The 21919-nt window shown below is 34.3% G+C and overlaps 1 protein-coding gene across 4 annotated transcripts in view; it reads left to right on the top strand.

Annotated features, from left to right (window-relative positions):
• Positions 1–16397, top strand: part of CDC27 (cell division cycle 27) — a 39933-nt gene extending 23536 nt beyond the window's left edge. For 2 of the 4 annotated variants that reach the window (XM_026717584.2, XM_026717583.2), the window contains exons 9-19: positions 433–548; positions 720–819; positions 2705–2912; positions 3422–3591; positions 4292–4444; positions 4712–4920; positions 8825–8942; positions 9043–9171; positions 10670–10744; positions 11921–12101; positions 14078–16397. In XM_026717584.2, coding sequence (XP_026573369.1) covers positions 433–548; positions 720–819; positions 2705–2912; positions 3422–3591; positions 4292–4444; positions 4712–4920; positions 8825–8942; positions 9043–9171; positions 10670–10744; positions 11921–12101; positions 14078–14160 — 1542 coding nt within the window. In that variant the 3' untranslated portion in view covers positions 14161–16397. Of the gene's footprint in view, positions 1–432; positions 549–719; positions 820–2704; positions 2913–3418; positions 3592–4291; positions 4445–4711; positions 4921–8824; positions 8943–9042; positions 9172–10669; positions 10745–11920; positions 12102–14077 lie in introns of all 4 variants that reach the window. The other 2 variants (XM_026717582.2, XM_026717581.2) reach the window with 1 other exon arrangement.
• Positions 16398–21919: the final 5522 nt, after the last annotated feature.

The raw sequence follows: 21919 nt of genomic DNA, 5'->3' as shown, positions 1-21919 counted from the left end.
ATGTTTTATTGACTTTCTGGTAACTTTTATATTTTGCTCTTGGAATCTTATATCTTTTTCTAATATTTTTATACAAACTGAATATTCCCTCTGCCTTACCCCTTGTCTCCTTCTTGCCCTGTTCTTGTGAGTGCACTGCAGAATTCAATTATCTTTCATTGCTGTGCCATAGTTGTGGGCCTATAAGAAGAAAAGAATATTTCGAACAGTGTGATGTTTGTCAAAGCTAATGGGTTATTTTATGGTGTTAATCATGCAGTAAAATATATATCACTTTCTACTTAACATTCTTCTCTCTAGGTAATATAATGAATTAATAAAATAAATATACTTAGCAGATTGTCTCCTATCTCTGCCAGTGAAAGTCATGTCATAGTCTGCTATTGCTATAAATATAATGCATAATTAACATTATGATACATTTTTGTGTAGACTGTTACCAGAATAAATCAAGCTGGAACAAAGTCGGTCTTCTCACAAAGTGGTAATAGTCGAGAAGTAACACCAATCCTTGTTGCCCAGACCCAAAGTTCAGGTGCACAGACGAGGTACGCAATGTTTTCCTAACCTGGTGTATAATTTTCCTTCCTACTCCCAGATATATGTTTTCCTTCCTAGGCTGCATCTGCTGTTGTCATGTTTCCTGTATTTCTGGTTAAGAAACACAGTTGAAACCCTAACTCATAAATTATGTTAAGAAATTTGATTTCTCTCTCCAGTACAACTCCTCAGGTATTGAGCCCAACTATTGCTGCTCCCCCTAATGTGCTGCCTCGAAGAAGTTCACGTTTGTTCTCCAGTGATAGTTCTACAACCAAGGTAAATTGGAATTCTGCACAATATGTACGTATGTAATTATTTCTTTATTTGCCTCCTATCTTACCTCAAGGTAATACTGGGTGGCTTATAATAATAAAAAATAAACCCTATATAAACTAAAAATATAAAATCCAGAATACTACGTCCCATGTAAAAGAGGGTGGGAGTAGGATGGAGGTGGTGGAATCCATTGTTAATTGATCAGTCATCTTCACTGTGATACTCTCATCCTCCATTGGTACTCCAAATTAACTGGCAGGGTTAGGTTTTTAGTTTTTTTCCAGATGGTCAGGAAGGTCGGTGTCTCTCATTAATTAATTTTTTTCAGGAAATTCAGAGCCTAAATGAGTAGCAGCAAAAATATTTAATGGAACTACAGATATAATTAAAACAGGACTGTTACCTTCATATTGGTATCAAATTTTTCTGAGCAGAATTGATTCTAAGACAGCATTTCTCAATCTCATCAACTTAGTGTGTGGATTGAACTGTTAGAATTCCCTGACTGTGGAATTCTGAAAGTTGAAGTCCAGATTTGTTAAAAATAGTTGAGATTAAGCAGCATTGCCTTAGGCTGTGAAAACATATATCACAACAAATCAATACCCCTTGTTTTCATTGTAAAATGAATAATTATTTTTATTTCATTACAATGGAGCACGGTGGCTCATGTGATTAGGGCACTGGATTGGCAAGCAGCAAGCCTGTATTTGAAACCTAAGTGCTGCCATGGGACAGGGTGAGCTCCCATCCTTTGCTCCAGTTCCTGCGGGGGACATCAAAGGAGCATTCCCTGGGCAAAGATGATGTCACTGGTTAATTCCTCTCAATTTGGAAGTGTCTCAGTGCTTACGACATGAGTGCAATGCAACCCCGTTACAAATGTTTCATATGATAGTGTTACAGATTATCCTTCACTTCCGATGTAGAGGTGTTCTAAATAAAATTGTACACATTTTAGATATATTTCAGTTGAAGACCAAGAGCTATCATCCTTTCAAAACATCTTTCATATTAAAATCACTGATAAAAATAATATCAAAATCCATTAAATCAATAATGAAGTGTAGTAAAGCTGTAATTGCAAACATTCTGAAGAAACTGTATTCAGTACCATTATATCTTCTACTTTTGAGACATTTCCCTCCCTCCCATCAGTATAATCACTCAGTCCATGCTAAATTATATTGTTGATATACTGTAGAATAGCTCTTGTTCAGTTTTCTTGAGTGGAATTGAGAATCTATAATATTAAAAACTGGGTGGAAAGAGATCATGGGCATCTTTTATTCTATACGCTTAAATAATTCTATTATAGAAAATGGGTATTATGTGTTTTGTTGTCTCATTCCATTATTGTATGAAATCAGATAATTAGTTCAAAGCCATAAAATGTCATCAAAAATCACAAAGCCTTGGAAAATTTAATTAGGCAAAAGTCAAAGTAAGTGCACTTAATAGGATTATGAAGTATATATTTCAGTACAATGTCGTTGTTAGCTGTGAAGTCATGTCCAATCCATCGCGACCCCATGGACAACATTCTTCCAGGCCTTCCTGTCCTCTACCATCCTCCGGAGTCCAATTAAGCTCATGCCTACTGCTTCAGTGATTCCATGCAGCCACCTCATTCTCTGTTGTCCCCTTCTTTTGCCCTCAATCTTTCCCAGCATTAGGCTCTTCTCCAGTGAGTTCTTTAGTACGATACTACATGAAATTAAATGAAATCACATGTTAAATTGGGCTGAGGTTCCCCATCCAAACCAAAATGAAGTTCCTCTAAATTTCTACCATGAATTGTTTTGCAAATTTCTGTTTTGAATAGTATATTTTGCTATTTGGCTGCCAGGAAAGATTTTTTAAAATGTTTTTTCTTCTTTCATAGGAAAATAGTAAAAAGTTAAAAATGAAGTTTCCACCAAAAATTGCAAACCGAAAGACAAAATGTAAAACCAGTAAAGGAGGGATCACACAGCCAAACATAAATGACAGTTTGGAAATCACCAAACTTGATTCGTCCATTATTTCAGAAGGAAAGATTACCTCAGTAACACCACAAATCCAGGCATTTACATTACAGAAAGCTGCAGCAGGTGTGTAGAATATTTCTGAGAATTCCTTCAGAGTAGTAAACTTGTGCCAAACCCAAAAGGCAGTGGTAGTGTAAAATTCAAAAGCAGGTAAAACATAGAAAATACCTGTTGGAATCGAGTTAAAATGAACAGTGCAAGTTCCTCTAAAATTCTTGTTCTTTCTAATTAAGTTGCCATGATGTTCAGAATCTTAATTTCTTTCTTAATTGAAAGAAAATTTAAAAGTAGTGAACAACAATCATGAATTTTTACAGATACATGGTGTGATCCAGAGGATATTTGTGTATGAAGTTATATCTCAAAAGTTTGAATTTGGACCAGATCTCTTTAGTTCTATTCAGCACCTTATTCACTGGAAGAACACAGTTATGCTCTGTTAACTCTTAACTGTTGGAATTTCATCTAGGTTTCTTGAGAATATGTGCCACATTTGTCACCAGTAGCACAGAGGCAGCTTTAAATTTATCTCTTTGTTCTCCTGTGTATTTATTGCATTTTTTTCCTAGAAGGTTTGATGAGCCTTCTTCGTGATATGGGGAAAGGATATTTAGCCTTGTGTTCCTACAATTGTAAAGAAGCCATTCATATACTGAGTCATTTGCCTTCTCACCACTACAACACGGGCTGGGTGCTATGCCATATTGGAAGAGCTTACTTTGAACTTGCAGAATATATGCAGGTAAAGAGGCCATTGAATAGTTTTGGGGGAATACTACATTCTGTATTTGCAGTGAATTGTACAAAAATTGACCCCAAAAGATAAACTGAAAACTAGCTCAAATTTCCTTTACTCTCATTTTTTTAGCAATCCTAATGAGAAGTTCTAAGCTTAAAAGAACTCTTAATACACACACACACACACACACACACACAAACACATACACACACTCTAATGCAGTATCAATGCTATTCAGAACAGGGCTGGACAGTTGGCCATCTGATTATTACTGACTAGCCACCCATTTCAGTAAAAGTTTCAAAGCATTTACCAAAATATCGCTTCTGTGGCATTGCAAAAAGAAAAAAAATTAAATAGCTGTTTATAAGTCCTGTGGCTTTTTATTTCATTTCCTTCCATGGTCTGTTTCCAGGATATCATGCAAATTCCTTTTAGATACTCTCTAAATGGGTCAATTAATACAGAAACAATTTCTGGCTATGTGGTTCTATGTAAAGGGGGGGGAAATGGATATTGTCTCATTTTTTAAAAATAAAATTTGTTGAGAATGAATCACACTTCTCTTAAGATGAAACATTTAATTTATCTAGCAAATTATACCCTTGTATCAAAAAACAAGAGCTTCATTTAACGCTATATACCATGTTATGTCAAAAATGGATCATATTGATTAAATAGCATTTGTCCATTATTGTCATAGGCTGAGAGAATATTCTCTGAAGTAAGAAGGATTGAAAACTACAGAGTAGAAGGCATGGAAATCTATTCAACCACATTGTGGCATCTGCAGAAAGATGTAGCTCTTTCAGTTCTTTCAAAAGACTTAACTGAGATGGATAAAAATTCACCAGAGGTATCATTTCTGATTATTTTGAGGCAGGCATTTTTTTTTTACTACAGTTTAGCCTCTGATTCTTTCCTTTAATTTTAAATAAACAAATTTGGGGTTGAAATTACTTTATTTTAGTTTGCAAACTTTACGTGACTGAGCATTTAAATAGTAGCTACTAGTTAATAGTAATTTATTAATATTTTCTTATTATTATTATTATATCACTTAAAAGTAGAAAGGGAGAAATCATAGTTTTGTGGTATATGTTCTACTTTTTCATTTTTCCAGGCATGGTGTGCTGCAGGAAATTGCTTCAGTTTGCAAAGGGAACATGACATTGCTATCAAGTTTTTCCAGAGAGCTATTCAGGTTGATCCAAATTATGCTTATGCCTATACTCTCCTGGGACATGAATTTGTGCTGACAGAGGAACTTGAGAGAGCATTATCCTGCTTTAGGAATGCAATCCGAATGAATCCAAGGCACTACAATGCTTGGTGAGAAATATTTTTGATTAATAAAAATGATGAACCTTGGGCATATATTTACCCCTCAAAGTATTTAACAATCTCATTTCCATCCCTGATATAACTTAATTCTGGAGTTTAAAAAGATTTGCTTTTCTCTCTAATTTTCTATTTATAATTTCAGTCCAGTTCTCATAAATGTACAGGTATATACTTGCCTATTATTATAATGTGTGGATATCTACAGTTAGAATTATGATCTAAGACTGGTAGAAACTTAATAATACTTAACCACAGGCCTAAAGAGTAACTAAGGTAATACTTAGGCATTTCAGGCAAAATGGAGTTTGTTTTATAAAATTAGGGTGTTCAGGTCTGATAAATTCCAAATTTCCAAATACTGAGGAAGTCCTTTGGGTATTATTCCAATGGTTTCAATTATGATTGGTATAACAGATTATTTCTTTTTCTATAAGCATTCAAATACAAACTGTAAATCTTAGTATCTTGTTTTTTTCCAATTGCTTTTCCTCAGTCTAGCATCACCTGGTATAACAACATCAATGAATTAGATTATTTTCAGTAATTGCTATATTAAGCATGTCATGAACAAGGTATCTATATGTTTGAATTTTAAAGTCCCGTAGAATCTTTACCCGCTCATTTTCCAAAACTTTGATTTGATGTTTGTCTGTCTTTGCTACTGAAATCTAAACCTCTGCCAAAGTTTCCAGTGAATAATTTTGGCAACTCAGTTGTGATGATGTTTATAGTCAGTGTACTAAATTTTGCTGCAGCCATTGATGGAATTGTCAATTGTTCATCCTTTTTTCTAAAAGGTAACATTTGCTGCTCTTTGTTACATGCTGAATGTTTTGCTTTCAAACAATTATTGGCAAAGATTGTTCATGAACTGCTAAAATAAAGCCTTCAGTTTCTTTCTTTAACATTCCTCATCTCAACTGGTTCCATATGGGAGTTTTACCAGTTTCCTCGTCTATATCTTTCAAGTATTGACTGTGCATTGGCTTGAATCAGCTTTAAATTCTTTCTTGTCAATACTCAGCCTTCATCTTTGTTTTGTTGTCCTTGATTGATTTCTGTCATAATTTCCTTGGCTTTTCTTTATGTAGTTCTTCAAGCCATATTTTTCTTTCTTCAGTTTGTTTCACCTATGAAAGTCTTCTACCCCATTGGCTTTTGGCCAATATAGCTAATTGATATAACTTTCAGGGTATAAAGTATGGCACAGTGTCATCAGTTTTCTTTTCCTGATCCAAGTTACCAAGTTTCATTTGGGTTCAGTCAATTATTCCCACTGTATATTGAATAACAGGGAAGGGAATTAATTAGTTTGGGAGATATTTCCACCATTTAGTTTTGATTTCAAATTTTACAAACTCATTATTATATCTGGTAGAAATGCTTTCTATGACTTGGTTCTCTGCAGTGAATCAAAACTGTCCTAAAATCCAAGTACTTTACCTTCTTTTGATGCTACTGTTTACAATAATTTTATTTGCCTTTGTGGCTAAGATTGCACACTTATTAATGCCAACTTGCACCTCATAATTCTGTTATGCTTTTTAGCAGGGAATCCAATTCAATCTTCATTTTGCCAAAATAAAATAAAATAAAATCATATAGAGTAAATGCAAAATTTGTATTCCTTTTATAGCCAAGATAGATATCTAATTTTAGATATCTAAAATTTGTTTTGCTCAATATTGTTGCTGATGGGACCATTGATATTGTAATATAAAGAGGAAAAATTGTAATAAGTTACTTGAAAAAAATTAACATCTTCCCCATTAGCCACAGCATTGACAAAAGTTCATTGAAGTATTCATAGATTGCCAAATATTTTGCCTGATTCCAAAAATTTTGAGACAGTTCTCAATCCAGCTATGTAGAACAGAACCAAATGCCTTTTTAATATATACAAGCTGTAGACAAAGCTGTTGTTACTGTTTCTTCTTCTTCTTCTTTTTATAGGGAGGATATAATGTATTTTCAGATATTATAAATTAGATTTGCAATTATGCCTGCAAGTGGTTTGGAGGCTGTTGATATCACATTATGCATATGTATTTTTCTAGGCTAATTTTCCTACTGAATTAGGAAGGTCCTTTCAGGTGTTAACTACTCTACATTTTTGATGCTTCCAAAATTCTGTTTATCTGCTCTATCAATCTTAAGTATAGATTTGACATTAACTTTAGCCAAAATTCATGGAGTTCATCTGGTTCAGGAGCATTTCAGGTTGTTTTTTACCTTTGTTGATTGCTTTTATACAATTTTTCAATTACCATTCCTACCCAATTACCTATCCAATTAACCTGTCTTCCATGGTGAGTTACATTTTATTCATTTCACATTCAATTTGTTTGATCCATGTTGCATCTCTACTGTGACTCCTATTGTTTTTCCACATAGTTGTCCAATATGTATTTAAATAATTTTCCTCAAAAATAAATGAACAAGTCTTTGTCTCATTTGTTTAACTGGCTCTGTTAATCTAATCTTAGAATTTGTGCAGAGAACAAATCAAATTTTAGATTATATTTATGCAGAAATGTTGAAAATCCAAAAGAATTCACAAACTTAAGTACCTTTATACCTTTATACATTAGATCAACTGATAAACTAGTGTCTTTCTGCATTGCAGCCTTTAGTTCCTTGCTTCATGTATATAAATTGTTGGAGATGAAATTGCTTAAGAAACCCTTTTCTAGATTTCAAGTCCTCTCAGTTTGGCCATAGAGATAGGTATATTTTCTGTTCAGACCAAGTTGACAGAGTTGATGGATTCCCTTACTTCTTTCTTGCTTTTCTTCTCTATGTAAAACTTTAAAGATAGAAACCAATAGTCTAATGGCTGTTCTAATCCTCTGAGAATGAAATGTAGCAGAACTCATGTCAATTTCACCAATTTAGGCAAAGAAAGGGTCAGTGTTTCACTTTTCTCTACTGAACTTATTAAACATGCAAACAAATGATCAGTACTATATTTCACTATACTATTGAATTTAGATGTCAATGGAGGTTCTCAGTCATCCAAGTCATTGTCCCAAAGGTGCTTAAGAAAGGCAATTGGACTTTCTTGATTTTTTTAAAGACATTTCACATTGATTGAATTGAAGGAGGGACATACTGAATTCAGAAAAAAAACAACTAAAAATCCAATCAGTCATGGCAGGCGGCCCAGCACTAAATGGTCATCAGAGAATGGAGGCTTGGGAGAAGGACTACTGGGAGGAGAGGGTTGCCCACCAATGTTCAGTAAATATAAGCTAATTGAAATAATATTTGCATAATATGGAATAAAGCACAGCAGACAGAACAGACTACCTGGTTGCATCAGACAAGGAAAAACATTATTTTTGATGCAGAGAAAGTAAACTCTGATAGAATTCCTTCTCCCTAAAGTCTAGAGGTGACCTGAGGATGGCATCATCTAACTCTCCCAAAGTGTTAGGTGACCTTTCCTCATATTGGGATCAACATATATATGTTGATCAACATATATATGTTATATAAACAAGCTTCTTTATCTCCACATCTATATTGCACCTTTGGAGGTGATACTACTTGAAGTATCTGCAGATTCACAAGCTGACACAATGGAAGAGTGAATGGTAATGGTGATGGAATTAGTGAAGATGGCCAAACTGTTTTAATTAAAGAAAAGAATTTATAATTCATTAGACTTTATCTAATTTTGTTTCTACTTGAAAACAGCTGGTGGACTTTTTGCCTCAAATTGAAAAAAATAAAATTTTGATTGTAGGTTTTGATGTTTAGAAAGATTTTGTTATCACATTTTGCGAAAAGTCATTAAGCTCTCTTAAATATTAAAAATATGTCAATTTGCTTAGAAAGTTGATCTTTGGTAGTAATATTATATACATCGTTGTTTTTCTTTTAATACTAGGTATGGATTGGGGATGATTTACTACAAGCAAGAGAAATTTAGCCTTGCAGAAATGCATTTCCAAAAAGCACTTCATATTAATCCTCAGAGTTCTGTCTTGCTGTGCCACATTGGAGTTGTAAGTAAATTATATCTCATACAGGTTTGATGTATAATATGAACATTGACCAGCATGGGGTTGTATATATGTAGAAAATGACATTCCTTTTTTTTTCCAGGTTCAACATGCTCTGAAGAAATCTGAGAAAGCTTTGGATACATTGAACAAAGCCATTAACATTGATCCCAAGAACCCCCTCTGCAAATTCCACAGAGCCTCAGTATTATTTGCAAATGAGAAGTACAAAGTGAGTAATTAATTTGAAGGGAACTATACTTGAGGTGTTTTTGGAAAACAACTGCTTTTTCCTTTGGGAAAACAGAATACTAGCCATTTAAGCCAAATGCAAAATGCATACAGAACAATTGTAAATATATTTCACTTACATTAGTAAGATTTATTCCACAGAAGATTCTTTGTAATCTTAGATTTTGAGGACCATAAGAACACTTTTTCTCTTCTGGTGATTCAAAACTTTGTTTGGAGCCATATGGCGCAATGGTTAGAATGCAGTACTTCAGGCTACTTCTGCTGACTGCCTGTTGTCAACAGTTTGGCAGTTCAAATCTCATCAGCTAGAGGTTGACTCAGTCTTCCATTTTTCTGAGGTCGATAAAATGAGGACCCAGATTGTTGGGGACAATAAGTTGACTCTGTAAGCCACTTACAGAGGTCTGTAAAGCACTGTGAAGTGGTATATAAATCTAAGTGCTGTTGCTATTGTTCCACTGCTCCAGGAGAACTACTTGCTCGGTCAAAAGGAGTGTTGCTTGATATCATATTGATTTATGGTTAAACATTATTCCCAATTTGAAAAAGAGAATACTACTATAGGGGTCCTAAATAAAAAGTAGTTTTATAGGAAGCTTTTTAAATGCTTGCCATCAAAATATAATCCGGCAATGAATTTCTCTTATTCCATTAGGATTTTAGTCAGCTGACCCAAGTATCTGAAACTTTTCCAGCAATTTATTAATTCTATCTTAGTTATAATCATGATGACTTTCTATTTGTTGCTACTTCATTTTTTTAAATATTTTTACAACTTCTTCTAGATGTACCTAAATAATAGAGAAATGGAATATATTTTCTCTTCAAAAATTTCTTGAATTCCTTGATCCATTATTATATCTCAAATTTTGGAGTGAACAGTAGACGAAACTCTTGGTTTTCTAGATCCCATTGTAACATTTCAAATTGTACAGATAGTCCTCACTTAGGAAGTACAATTGTACTGCAGTCATTTAGCAGAAAAAGCACATTACTATGACGGGCTTATGATCTCATTTTCCTGTTGGTCACTAAGTGAATCATCACAGTCATTAAGTGAGACATATAATTGTCCCTTATGATTTTAATTCCACCTTCCCTATTAACTTTAGATATTGTAAGCCAGTTGCAAAGCACATAAATGGCAGTCATATGATTGTAGGATGTGGTGGTGGTTGTAACTGCGAAATGATGCACCTAAACGGCAGTCACATGACTGCAGGCACTGTAATGATCATAAACGTGGATTGTCTCAATATTTTTTATACCTTTGTAACTTAACTAAAGGTAGTCAGTAAGTGAAGTCTATCTGTGTACCACAATAAATATATTTGTCAAACAATAACAAAGCATCAGACATGGAAATTAAAATTGACTTCATTGTATTGAATAGACCTTTTCATTGATGCATATATTTAAATTTTATTACTGCAGTCCCTTGAAAAAGCTACTCAGTTTTTTTTTCTTTCTTTCAGTATGCTTTGCAAGAACTTGAAGAACTAAAGCAAATTGTTCCCAAAGAGTCTCTTGTTTACTTTTTGATAGGAAAGGTAAAAACAATTTTGAATATTATTTTCTGAATGATTGCTGTAAAAAGATAAAATGTTAATGTTGATAATAATGTTATGCAATGCTCACCAAATGTACTGTGTTTCAGCAGTACTGTCCACTGTGGTGAGCAACCAGTTCACCACCTCACCTCTCGGTCCCACGTACAGTTGTGGAGAAAGTCTGGGAATGGTTCGGCATTTACGCTGCCTATCTGGTTGTGCAGGCTGATTGTATAGGCTTGCTATGGCATTGCTTTACAAAACAAAAGACTGGGAGGTGAGGTTTGTTGGAAAATTGATACCATTGATTTTTCAATTGGGATACATAATAAGTAATAGGCAATTCTTGAGACAGCCTGATTCTTTCAAGTTGGAAAGTCTTTTAAAAATAAACCTTAGTGTTTTAAGTTGAACTAAAAAATAACTAGAACACAGTGATGTTTGTTCAAGAACCTTTAATGAGCTATGAGAAGAGGATCTTGAAGAGGAGAAAGCGCCACAGTCTTTATTGTAAGGCAAGTCAAGGGACGTTGGGTCATTTATCAATAAGATAAATCTCAGCCCATGCAGGAATGGAATTTGAGAAAGCATCCCAGTTTGGACACTCACTAATTCTCTTTAGGATAAAGATAGGAAGGAGAGAGAGGCATATTCAGACTTGCAAGATTTTGTTACTATAACGCTGTGATAAAAATAGTTTTAGCATTCATGATTTTGATGTTCAAGTCTGCTCTACTTCAGTGAGATATTTTCCCTACTTCAACCCTATTTAACAATGCAGCAACTATATTTTCAAATTAAATGTGAATTATAATTAATATTTAAAGACAATCTCATATATAATGTGTACCATGTTCTTCCTTATTTTAGTGGATTGGTGGGGAGTATAACCTCATCCAGAAGTGACTGGTGCTGGGTACCAGTGTATAGTATCAGTATTACTCACTAGATACGGCAATCTCTCTCCATCTTTGGCATATTTGATTTTTAAAAATGTTTTTATTGTGTATAATCTTTGAGGGGAATAAGTGCCATTTACGGGTATGACAGATATCCTGGTAGATATCTGCCTACAAACTGTAAATAAAAGCTGCCTACAAAGAGCACTACCAGGTATAAAATATATGAAGTAAAAATTCATAACAAGTTGACCTAAGTATACCTTTTTTTTGTTAGGTTTATAAAAAGTTGGGGCAGACCCATCTTGCACTGATGAACTTTTCCTGGGCAATGGACTTGGATCCCAAAGGCGCCAATAATCAGATCAAAGAGGCCATTGACAAGCGGTACCTACCTGATGATGAAGAGCCTGTAACACAAGAAGAACAGATCAGTGAATGCTGTCCATATGAGTCAGGTTGTTTTTTTATATTGGCTATTTTATTTGTTCTTCTCTTGAGGTAAAAAGAGATACTTTCTATTTGGAAATTTGAAAATACTGCCACAGCAACAATCCTAAAGTTTACCACTGCTGCTATTTTATATAGCATAAACCCTAGTTTTGTGCAGGTTTCTTACAAGTATAAAAATGCATTTTCCTTTTCTTATGGTCACTGTATCTCATAACTGGAAATAATTGAAAATGCTTCCTTATTTTTTTCCAAGTCTGAAGAGAAGTTTTGAACATCAAGCATCCCCACATATATCCGGAAAATGTATTTGAATAGTATAACATCCTTTTTCTTGTCATTCTTCTCTTTGTCATTCCTAATTAAAGCAAATATAAAGTAAATATTTATTTAAGCAAACAATAAAAGGTAAAGTTCCTTGAATAAACCTCAGTTCTTGCTGATTTCATGGATATATCCATGAGATCATCTTGGGAATGTTATAGAAATGATTCCCAGTGGAATGAATATTTTTTTCCAGTCCAGCCTATACCCTTGGTGTTTTCTATGGTCTTCTCTTCATGTATTAACTAGAATAAGCTTTTTGAAATCACCCAAGTTTGACTGGGTACAGCTATGTAGCTGGGTATGCAAATTATAACACTTTGGACTGGTAAAGCAATCTGATCATTGAATAATAGGAACCTATCAAATAAGAACAGCACCAGAACTGCCTGAAGTATCATTTATTCTCCTAAAAGGAACTCCCATCTTAAAGTTTTTACATAAGGCTTTAGCAAATAATACACAATATTCAAGCACAATACCATCAAGCTTGGAAAAGTTAGAACCACTAGAGTGCTTCTCCTTTAAAAATTGACATCTTAAAAAAAATAGGGGATGATCATTTAAAATAGGGATATGTAGCTTATGTCAGTCTGATAGCTTCACTAGATTTTGTGTGGTCTACTGAGGGCATTTCAAAAGTAGACTTAGTGAGGACTCACTTGGAAAGAGGGTTGAAGAATTTAAAAGCATGAGATGGATATCCTAAGATTTGCAAAAATTAAAACATATTTTTGCTGTTTAAACTCCTTAACTTTAAAAATGAAAAATAAAAATAGTTTTTAATACTTGGCTGTGCCCACTTTAGAGGGATTCTGGTGGTATAAAAGGGATGATGGCAGATTTTATGTAACAATCAGGCTATATTTTTTGTACTTCATGTAAGAGGTATAGAAAAATAACTATAGTTGCTGTGCTTTCTTTCCCTGGCTCATTAAATCAGTTATGAATCCAGAAGCACTAATTAGAATTTGTCTTCTCTGATGTGATGTAATATAATGTCCAGAGTCTTGGTTTAGGGCAAGAAAAGCATAGAGCAATTCCAATCTCAATCTAATGTTACTTTGTAAATATGCTGCAGTGAAGTTATATGGGGAAGGAGGAGAAAGAAGGAAGGGATAAAACCGTAATACGTTCAGGCAGCCTTAAGCAAGTTATTAGCTCCCCCATCACAAGGTTCACATTGTGAGGATTATGAATCTAACTAGCTTTACAGGTTGATTGTGTAGTTTATAACAAAAATAATTAATTGTGAAAATCATTTAAAATTCCTGTGCTGTCTAAGTGCAAAATGCCTGGTCTAATTACTACATACCAAATATATATCAAAATTATTTGAAAAACTGCATTATAGAATTGGACCTGAAGCTATCTATGTAGACTGAATTCAAATATGACCAGTTCACTCAAAAAACAATTAATGATCTAAGATTTTGCATGTACTTTTGGGAATTGCATAGTATTTGAGCTTTGAAAGAAAAGGGTACATTTTGAATGCATGATTATAGATAATTCTCCAAAAATTGGGTTGGAACAATGTATAAATAAGATATAAAAATTATAATGGAAAACTAGTCTTCCCATTATAGAATGTCATAGCTTGTGAAATATCCAAACAATATAAATAATCTTATTCTTGTGTATTTTTTCTTTTCAAAAGTTGGCACAGATGAGTCTCAGGCCAGTAGCATGACTGACGCAGATGACACACAACTCCATGCAGTAGAAAGTGATGAATTTTAACTCCCAAGTGGATTCTGAGTTTGGATGTTTGACTGACTCATTCTATTGGATTCTTCCTTTCCCTTCCTGCCACAGAGCCAGCATTGTTTTAATGCTCCACTGATACCCCAGCCGCATCATTCATCAGATTTTAATTAATTCTGAATTAATGGCAGTGTATTTGGGGTCATAATTTTAGTCTGAATTATTGACTTCATCTTTGTAAACATGATTCTTCAAGGAGGATATACTTTTTCTAAAATCTCCTTTTTGTTGACAAACCTATCATGGAAGATGAAATTTGCTGTACAGGAACTGGGAGATATGGGAAAGTAACTGATGAAGCAGTTTCTTGCTCTGTCCCCAGAAGAGTCTTAGTTTGGCTCTTTCCAAGAAGCAGAGACCTGCGCTTCTCCATTCCACACTCTTCAGAGATAAGTACAGGACTGGAATGTGTTGAAGACATTTCTGAATATTATTTGAGTGTAAATTAAATGCCAGAAAATATAAATGACCCTAAAATGACTTTTTATCTTGTGAACACTTTACAGAAAATATAAAATCCAATGTCCCTCCTTTAGATTTATCAACTTGCCAGAATAGAGACTTCCACAGAATACATTAGTATTCCACCAAGAAGTTAACTTCATCAGGCTAACTTCCAAAGCATCAGTTGTTTGTATTTGTATACCATTCAGCTCAATAACATGATGTTGCTCATCATGTGCTCTTTGCAATTGCACCTGACAGTTAAAAAAAAATCAAAATGCTGTTGCAATTATTAATTCCTAGAAAAGAAATAAATGTGTAGATTTGCAGTGTTGAAAAAATGCAATGAAATAAATTCACAATAACAGAATGCCAAGATGACAATGGAAGCCTTAATCCAATCAAACCTTACAATGGTGGTGCATCCCCCATCTATTTACAGCAGTGACCCCTTCAAAAATTATTTTGTAAAGTGTTGTCTGAATGAACAGATGCAAAAAAATTGTGCAATTATCTGTCTTCTTTGGGGGGTGGTGGCTGGGTTAGGGTTTTTTAATCCTGTAAGTTTTGAGTACTTCCTCTATAATGTCTTGTAGGAATATAGACCCCCAGATGGCTATTTCTCTGAGGAAAGAAGCTAGGCTGTATTAACAAAGCCAGTTTTCTCCTCCTTTGTAGCATTTCTGCAACAAAGGTGGGTGGCTTTTGTGCAGTGACCATCAAGAAAGTGTATGATAATCTTACAGTTCTAAAGAGAAAATTATGCACAATAAAATGGTTTAAATTTCATAAAATTGTATTGTAAGTTTTTACATATTTTATTTTAGTTTATTTTTACAAGGCCTTCATTAATATATATTGATAAAGACACAATTCTTTAAATACAGCTCTTTGGTAGCTAAAATGCAACAGTCACATGCTAGAGGAGATAAGAGCAGAGTTGTTAGAAATGTCAGAGCTTCTGCATGTTTTTTTTTAAGGGGTCAATACAAACTATCCAAAATCCAGACTAAGGAAGTTTAAGATACCATCTGAGAAGTGGTAATGGAAAAAAGAATGGAAAAACTTAAAAATCAGATGGTGAGTATTTCATCTTTTATTCTCTTTGTTAATGCAGCCTACAAAGGCGAATACATTCTTAGGCTGCATTAACAGAGGGATGGAATCAAGATCTTGTGAGGTATTGGTACCATTTTATAATGCCTTGATAAGACTACACTTGGAATATTGCATTCCATTTTGGTCACCATGACGTTAAAAAAATGTTGAGACTCTAGAAAAAGTGCAGAAAGAGCAACAAAGATTATTAGGGGACTGAGGCTAAAACAACAAATTGGTTGCAGAAATTGTGTATGTCTAGTTCAATGAAAAGAAGGGTTAGGGAGACATGACAACAGTGTTCCAATAGCTAGGCTCCAAAGTACCTTAAGGAAGGGCAAGAAGCAATGGATGGAAATTAATCAAGGGGAGAACCAACAAGGAGAATTTTACTGACAGAACAACTAATCAGTGGAATAATTTGCCTTTAGAAATTGTGGGTGCTCCAATGCTAGAGGTTTTTAAGAAAAGATTGTCTGAAATAGTATAGGGTTTCCTGGTTGAATAGGGGGTTCAACTAGAAGGCCCGCTTCCAACTCTGTTATTCTGAGAGTAAACTTGTATTTGACTGGAATTGTACCTCACTGTCCTAACTGATATTCAAGTCCCATTCAACTAAACATATAATTAGTAAATTATCAATAAAAAACAATGTTTTTTTAAAAAAACTACTTACAACCTATAAAGTTTTATGAGTACTGCTACCCCCTCCAGTGGTCATGTGTTTGCATTCCAGGTGCCCCAAACTTATGTTCCATTGTCCTGCAGTAACATATCTACAATTCACAATTTTGCTGTTTCCAGCAAAAAAGATGCCATATAATGTATAAGCAGATGTTGTGTCTAACCTGAAACACAGCAAACACCTTCTTGAAGAGGCTCTCTTTGGGTCCAGCAAATCATGACACCTTCTGCCAAACTTCCCTTTTTGATTCCTGACAATGTGATGGAACTACAGTTATAGACTATCCTAGGTGGAATGGTTTATCAATATCCTTTTCAGTCAGGATTCAAAACCAATGGCTAGAACAAGTTTCCTTCGTGGATTACCTGCATTGAGACATGGATTGGGGAATGTACTTTCCGTGGTCATTTTTGATACTTGCCAGATAATTCAATAATTATATCTTTGTAGATTGATTTTGGCCCAATGTAGAGTAATGTAATCTCCAATTCATTCCTTTATGGTATTACTATTCTTCCTTTCAGTTATACTCAATTATGAAGTATAGTATATTATGGTATAGCAGAGTTTGCCTCTTATTATTTAACATCACCAAGAAGTTGCTGAAATAGTTCATTTGTTTAGAGTGGTAAGATCAATATGCTGATGATATGTAAAGCCACTGGGGATTGACTCAGAGAGTTGTTACCCATTGTTTGGAAGTTGTTAGGGCCAGCATAGGAGGAAACAAGAAAAACAATCCATGAAAGTCAAAGATACTGTTTTTCAGAAGGTGTCTGGCATGATGCCTTCTCGAGACAGTTCTGGATGGGAAGATTTCATTTATCCAATTTGTTCAGTTTTTCAACTCAACAAATGACTCTGGATGGTGAACAGAATAAAAATACAAAAATTTTGCAAATAATACAAAAGTTAAAATACAAAGCAGTTGAAAAGCAAATACAAATCACTAAAACAGCCAAGAACCATATCCCAGCATAATTGCAGGTCCCAAGCTTAGGATTCTTCCATGACATGACATAAAATGCACTCTTTACTTATTTGCATGTGACATGAAAAGTGTGTGTATGACATTTTCCTCATTTGGGCATCATGGCTAGCTGTGAATGTCTATTTTGCCAGAGAAAATGTGTGGTCAAGGCCTGGCTCAAGAGGATGAAAGTTGTGATTCAGGCAAATTTCCATTACAAGCAGGGTCTTCCCTATATATAATTCTCTTTCTTACAGAATTCAGGAAGCTCCAAGGTGTTCTTGTGAAAGACTGAATTCTCAAAAGGGTAACAGGAAAGGGGACAGGATCTTAACTTAAGAAATGCTATGTCATATGATGTTATCAAATTGGAAACTATCCTGTTTCTTTCTAATATCCCCATAGCTCCTGAACTTAAATTATGATACGTAATCTTCAGCACAGAATTTTACAATGTAAGCTCAATATTTCAGAAATAGGGAGGGATGTTCTTTTGATAGTTATCAAAAGGGGATTAAAAGCATGTCAATTATTCAAACTAAAATTTTGGAAAACTTGCTGTGCAGGATAGCTTAGTAGAATTTTCTTGTGATCAACATAATCAGAAATCTATCATATTAAATGAAAGGAGAATAAGGTTATTTTAATTTGAGGTAAGTTAAAATAAAGATATGCAATTTTACAATATTGTTTTTTAATAGTAGTTAGTGAAAAATATATATAGCTAACATTGAAATAGACACTGATATCTTGAACAACTAGGCCATTCACTAACCAGGTTCACTTGTAAACCATAATATGATTTGTTTGATTTTGGCTTAGGATGTTGTGTATACTCAGCCAATTGTACTTTATTCAATGATTAGTTATATAGTCTTGATTCCTTGAATTTATTAGTTCAATGTTTTAAAGGATGAGAATAATGTAATATGTCATATGTAGCTATTCCATTTGTTCTTATTGTTAGGTCTAAGTGTAGCTAAAAGACAGTACCTGTAGCTACTTTTAAGTGATTTGGAAGAATATTAACTAGTTAGCTGCTTAGTCGGTTTTGTTTTAAATTATTTTGCAGCCAGGGAAGAGATTGAGATGCTTGTGACATGTTTCTGCTTCAGCTCCCCCAATCCCTGACTTGCATTATGCATGAGCATCTGCTGTAGAGGTGGAACGATGTATGTGATGACATAAACCCTCTGACTTACCACTACTACTGGAATGCAAGTACAAAAGCCTAATCTTGTTGCATCATATGTTTACATAGTATGATTAAACCACTAAAATAATTGAGAATACATGGAAAGGTCCTAGGCAATGAAGATCAGTCTATTATGATCAAGGTGAAATTTTGTCAGTGTTGAAATGTCTGGAATATTTCTCCACTTGTATTTAGTGATCTTTTGTCTCTCATCATCTTGCCACTTTTGCCTAGTTGTTTCTGTTTGGGCATATTTGACAAACCAATCTGATGTGATCCAAAAGAACCAATCTTGTCTCTCTGACCTTTAACAAAAGGAAGTTCCTTCGATGTTATCTTCGTCTCCTTAGGGCAGGTACAGTTAATGAGCTGCTTTTTTCCAGCCAGCGCGTTTCACAGATAAAGTCTCTGATATCTAGCTTTCCTCTACCAAGAGAAATATTTTTGGCTTAATCCCAGCTCTCTTGGATCTTCTTCAAGATTGTCATTCATGAATTTACAATAGGGGTTACAAACTAACTGTTCTCTCATTCCCACTTTTCAAGCACTATATATATGTCTTTTTCAAGACTGGCCTACGTAGTTTCTACCATAATCACTACTTTGTTTTCTTAACAGTAGGTCATATCTGAGAATGTCTCATAGTGTTGGGAGTTCAGATGGCAACAGATCTCTGCCAGTCCAAACAAATTGCTCGTATGATGAATAATTCCCAATCTTGTTCTTTTTTTAGAAGCCGTTATAAATCAGTTATAACACTCACAGGAATGAGGCCAGCCGTGCTAATACCCTCAGACAAAATGTTTTACAAAAAGAGAAAGATAGCTGAGCCTGTGAAATTAAACAAAATGTTAAAAAATTGTTATTTATGTAGTTACTTACCAAGCACATCTAAATTATATTAAAGTAATAAAAATATATTTTATGATCCGCAAGGCATATCACAACTTTTTGAGAACCCCTAATGTTTTGAAATTGAAAGTTGAAGAATTTGACACGCCCATCTCTATGGGATGAAATAATTATAAGAAGCTTGGAAAGTAGGGCTACAAGATGTGCAACCTGAATCTGGTAGGGAAGGAAGACTTATGGGTGGTGGGTTTATTGTTCTCGCATCTAATTAATAATAGCTCCGATCGATCTGTCTATCTATCTATCTATCTATCTATCTATCTATCTATCTATCTATCTATCTATCTATCCAACCATCCATCCATCCATCCATCCATCAATCCATCTATCAGTAAAGGTTGCCTTCACACATACATGCTAGTCGTTCCCGACTCTAGAGGGCGGTGCTTATCTCTATTTCTAAGCCAAAGACCCCGCGCTGTCTGATGATGATTCTGTGGTCATGTGGCCGGCATGACTAAACGCTGAAGGCGCATGGAACGCTGTTACCTTCCTACCGAGGTGGTCCCTATTTTTCTACTTGCATTTTTATATGTTTTTGAACTGCTAGGTTGGCAGAAGCTGGGACAAGTAATGAGAGCTCTTCCAATTACGTGGTGCTAGGGATTCAAACCACTGAACTGTCTATCTTTCTGATTGAATTGACTGCAATTCATGAAAAGTATGACATGATTACATTTAGGATATCATAAGAGCTTTTATTTTGATTTTCTTTGTCCCCAAACTGTTGGGAATGTGTTTGTTTAAACACCTGGCACATATTACCACATGTAGTGGACCTGTATAAAGACAAGGAAATTTTGGACACAAATCCATACGTGGTTAGAAAAATGATCAAACATAGATTTTAAGCCAGAATTGTTTTTATTAGGTATTATATCAGATGATTATGATAAAGGGACAATATATATAATATTACATGTCTTGACCGCAGCAAGAATTGTATATGTGCAGCAGTGGAAGAACGAAAACACCCCGTCAGAGGATGAAATAAGATACTAGACTGCAGCAATGGACAGACTAATGCTAAAAATAAAAGATAAAGGTGGTACAGAATGCTATTCAACATAGAATAGGTTCTATCAATGATTAGAAACATGAGGTAGAAGTTGGAATGTGAAAGAATCAGGTTAGGTAGACATGGAAAGATATTTTTATATTGTTATAGGAATGTAAGTATTAGAATGATAGATAAGTTGATATGTTAGAATATGACGGTCAGAAACTATTGTACAACACTAGTACTGTTTAAAATAGTATATATGTTATTCTGTTTTTACTTTTGTTTTATAGTAAGTGGAATGCCAGGACAATTACACTGTATTCAATATATTTATATGTAAACAATAAAAATATATCTTTAAAAAAAGATAAGAGCTTTTATTTTGATTTTCTTTTTCCTGAGAGGCTGGGCTTTTAAAGTTCCTTACTTTGATTTAGATTCCCAAGATAATGAAAGACAAGCAAAATGAATGAAAAACTGACATTTTATAATTTTATTTGTTATCATTGTGTAAATGGAATAATATTAATGTAGTTAGAAATATGTCTTAAATGAATATGCCTTACCCAACCCCTTCTTTAATTTCATTGCTAAAATTAAATGGCTGAATGGTTAAAGTTCAAATCTGAATAAATTTTTTTTGTAATGGGATTGTGCATTAAAGAATGGGGATAAGGACAGTGAATTTCCACAAGCATTTTGTTTCCCTTTCTGTCCTAACTCTTTCCTAAATGCATTTATTTATTAAATTTTTATCCTACCTTTATTACTTTATAAGTAATACAAGGTGACAAACACACATAATATTTCTTCCTGCTCCTCTTTCCCCAACAACGCTATATAGTGAATTGGCCTAAGCGAGAGTGAAGGGCTTAAAGTCACCCAGCTGATTTAATGCCTAGAACTCACAAGCTCCTGGTTTCTAGGCTAGCACTTTAACCACTACATCATGAAAAGGGTCCAAGAAAATGGCTTTTAATACCTCTTCCAATGACAACACTAAATGGCTTCTTATAGTCTCTGGAAGGCTAGGCAGTTCCAGTTCTTTACAACTTTAGCACTGCCTTTCTATCTTAAGCATATGAAACTAGTTTTCAAGTTTTGGGCAAAGAGTTGATGTGATTGGTTGGGCTTTGCATATCCTGCAAACTCAGATATTTTGAATTGTAACCTGGTAACTTATTTATTTACCTTTTAATAACCAGTTTTAATTTGATGGCATGATGCTAGTAATACAGGTGAAACTTGAAAAATTAGAATATCATACAAAAGTTCATTTATTTCAGTAATGCAACTTAAAAGGTGAAACTAATATATGAGATAGACTCATTACATGCAAAGCAAGGTAGTTCAAGCTGTGATGTGTCATAATTGTGATGACTATGGCTTACAGTAAGCTCATGAAAACCCCAAATCCACAATCTCAGA

This window comes from Pseudonaja textilis, chromosome Z (genome assembly GCF_049901715.1).
Source record: "Pseudonaja textilis isolate UNSWEBS1 chromosome Z, rPseTex1.2, whole genome shotgun sequence".
NCBI classification, from domain to species: Eukaryota; Metazoa; Chordata; class Lepidosauria; order Squamata; family Elapidae; genus Pseudonaja; species Pseudonaja textilis.
Note: the sequence above shows the minus strand (reverse complement) of the source record. Positions and strands in the feature narration are given on the sequence as shown.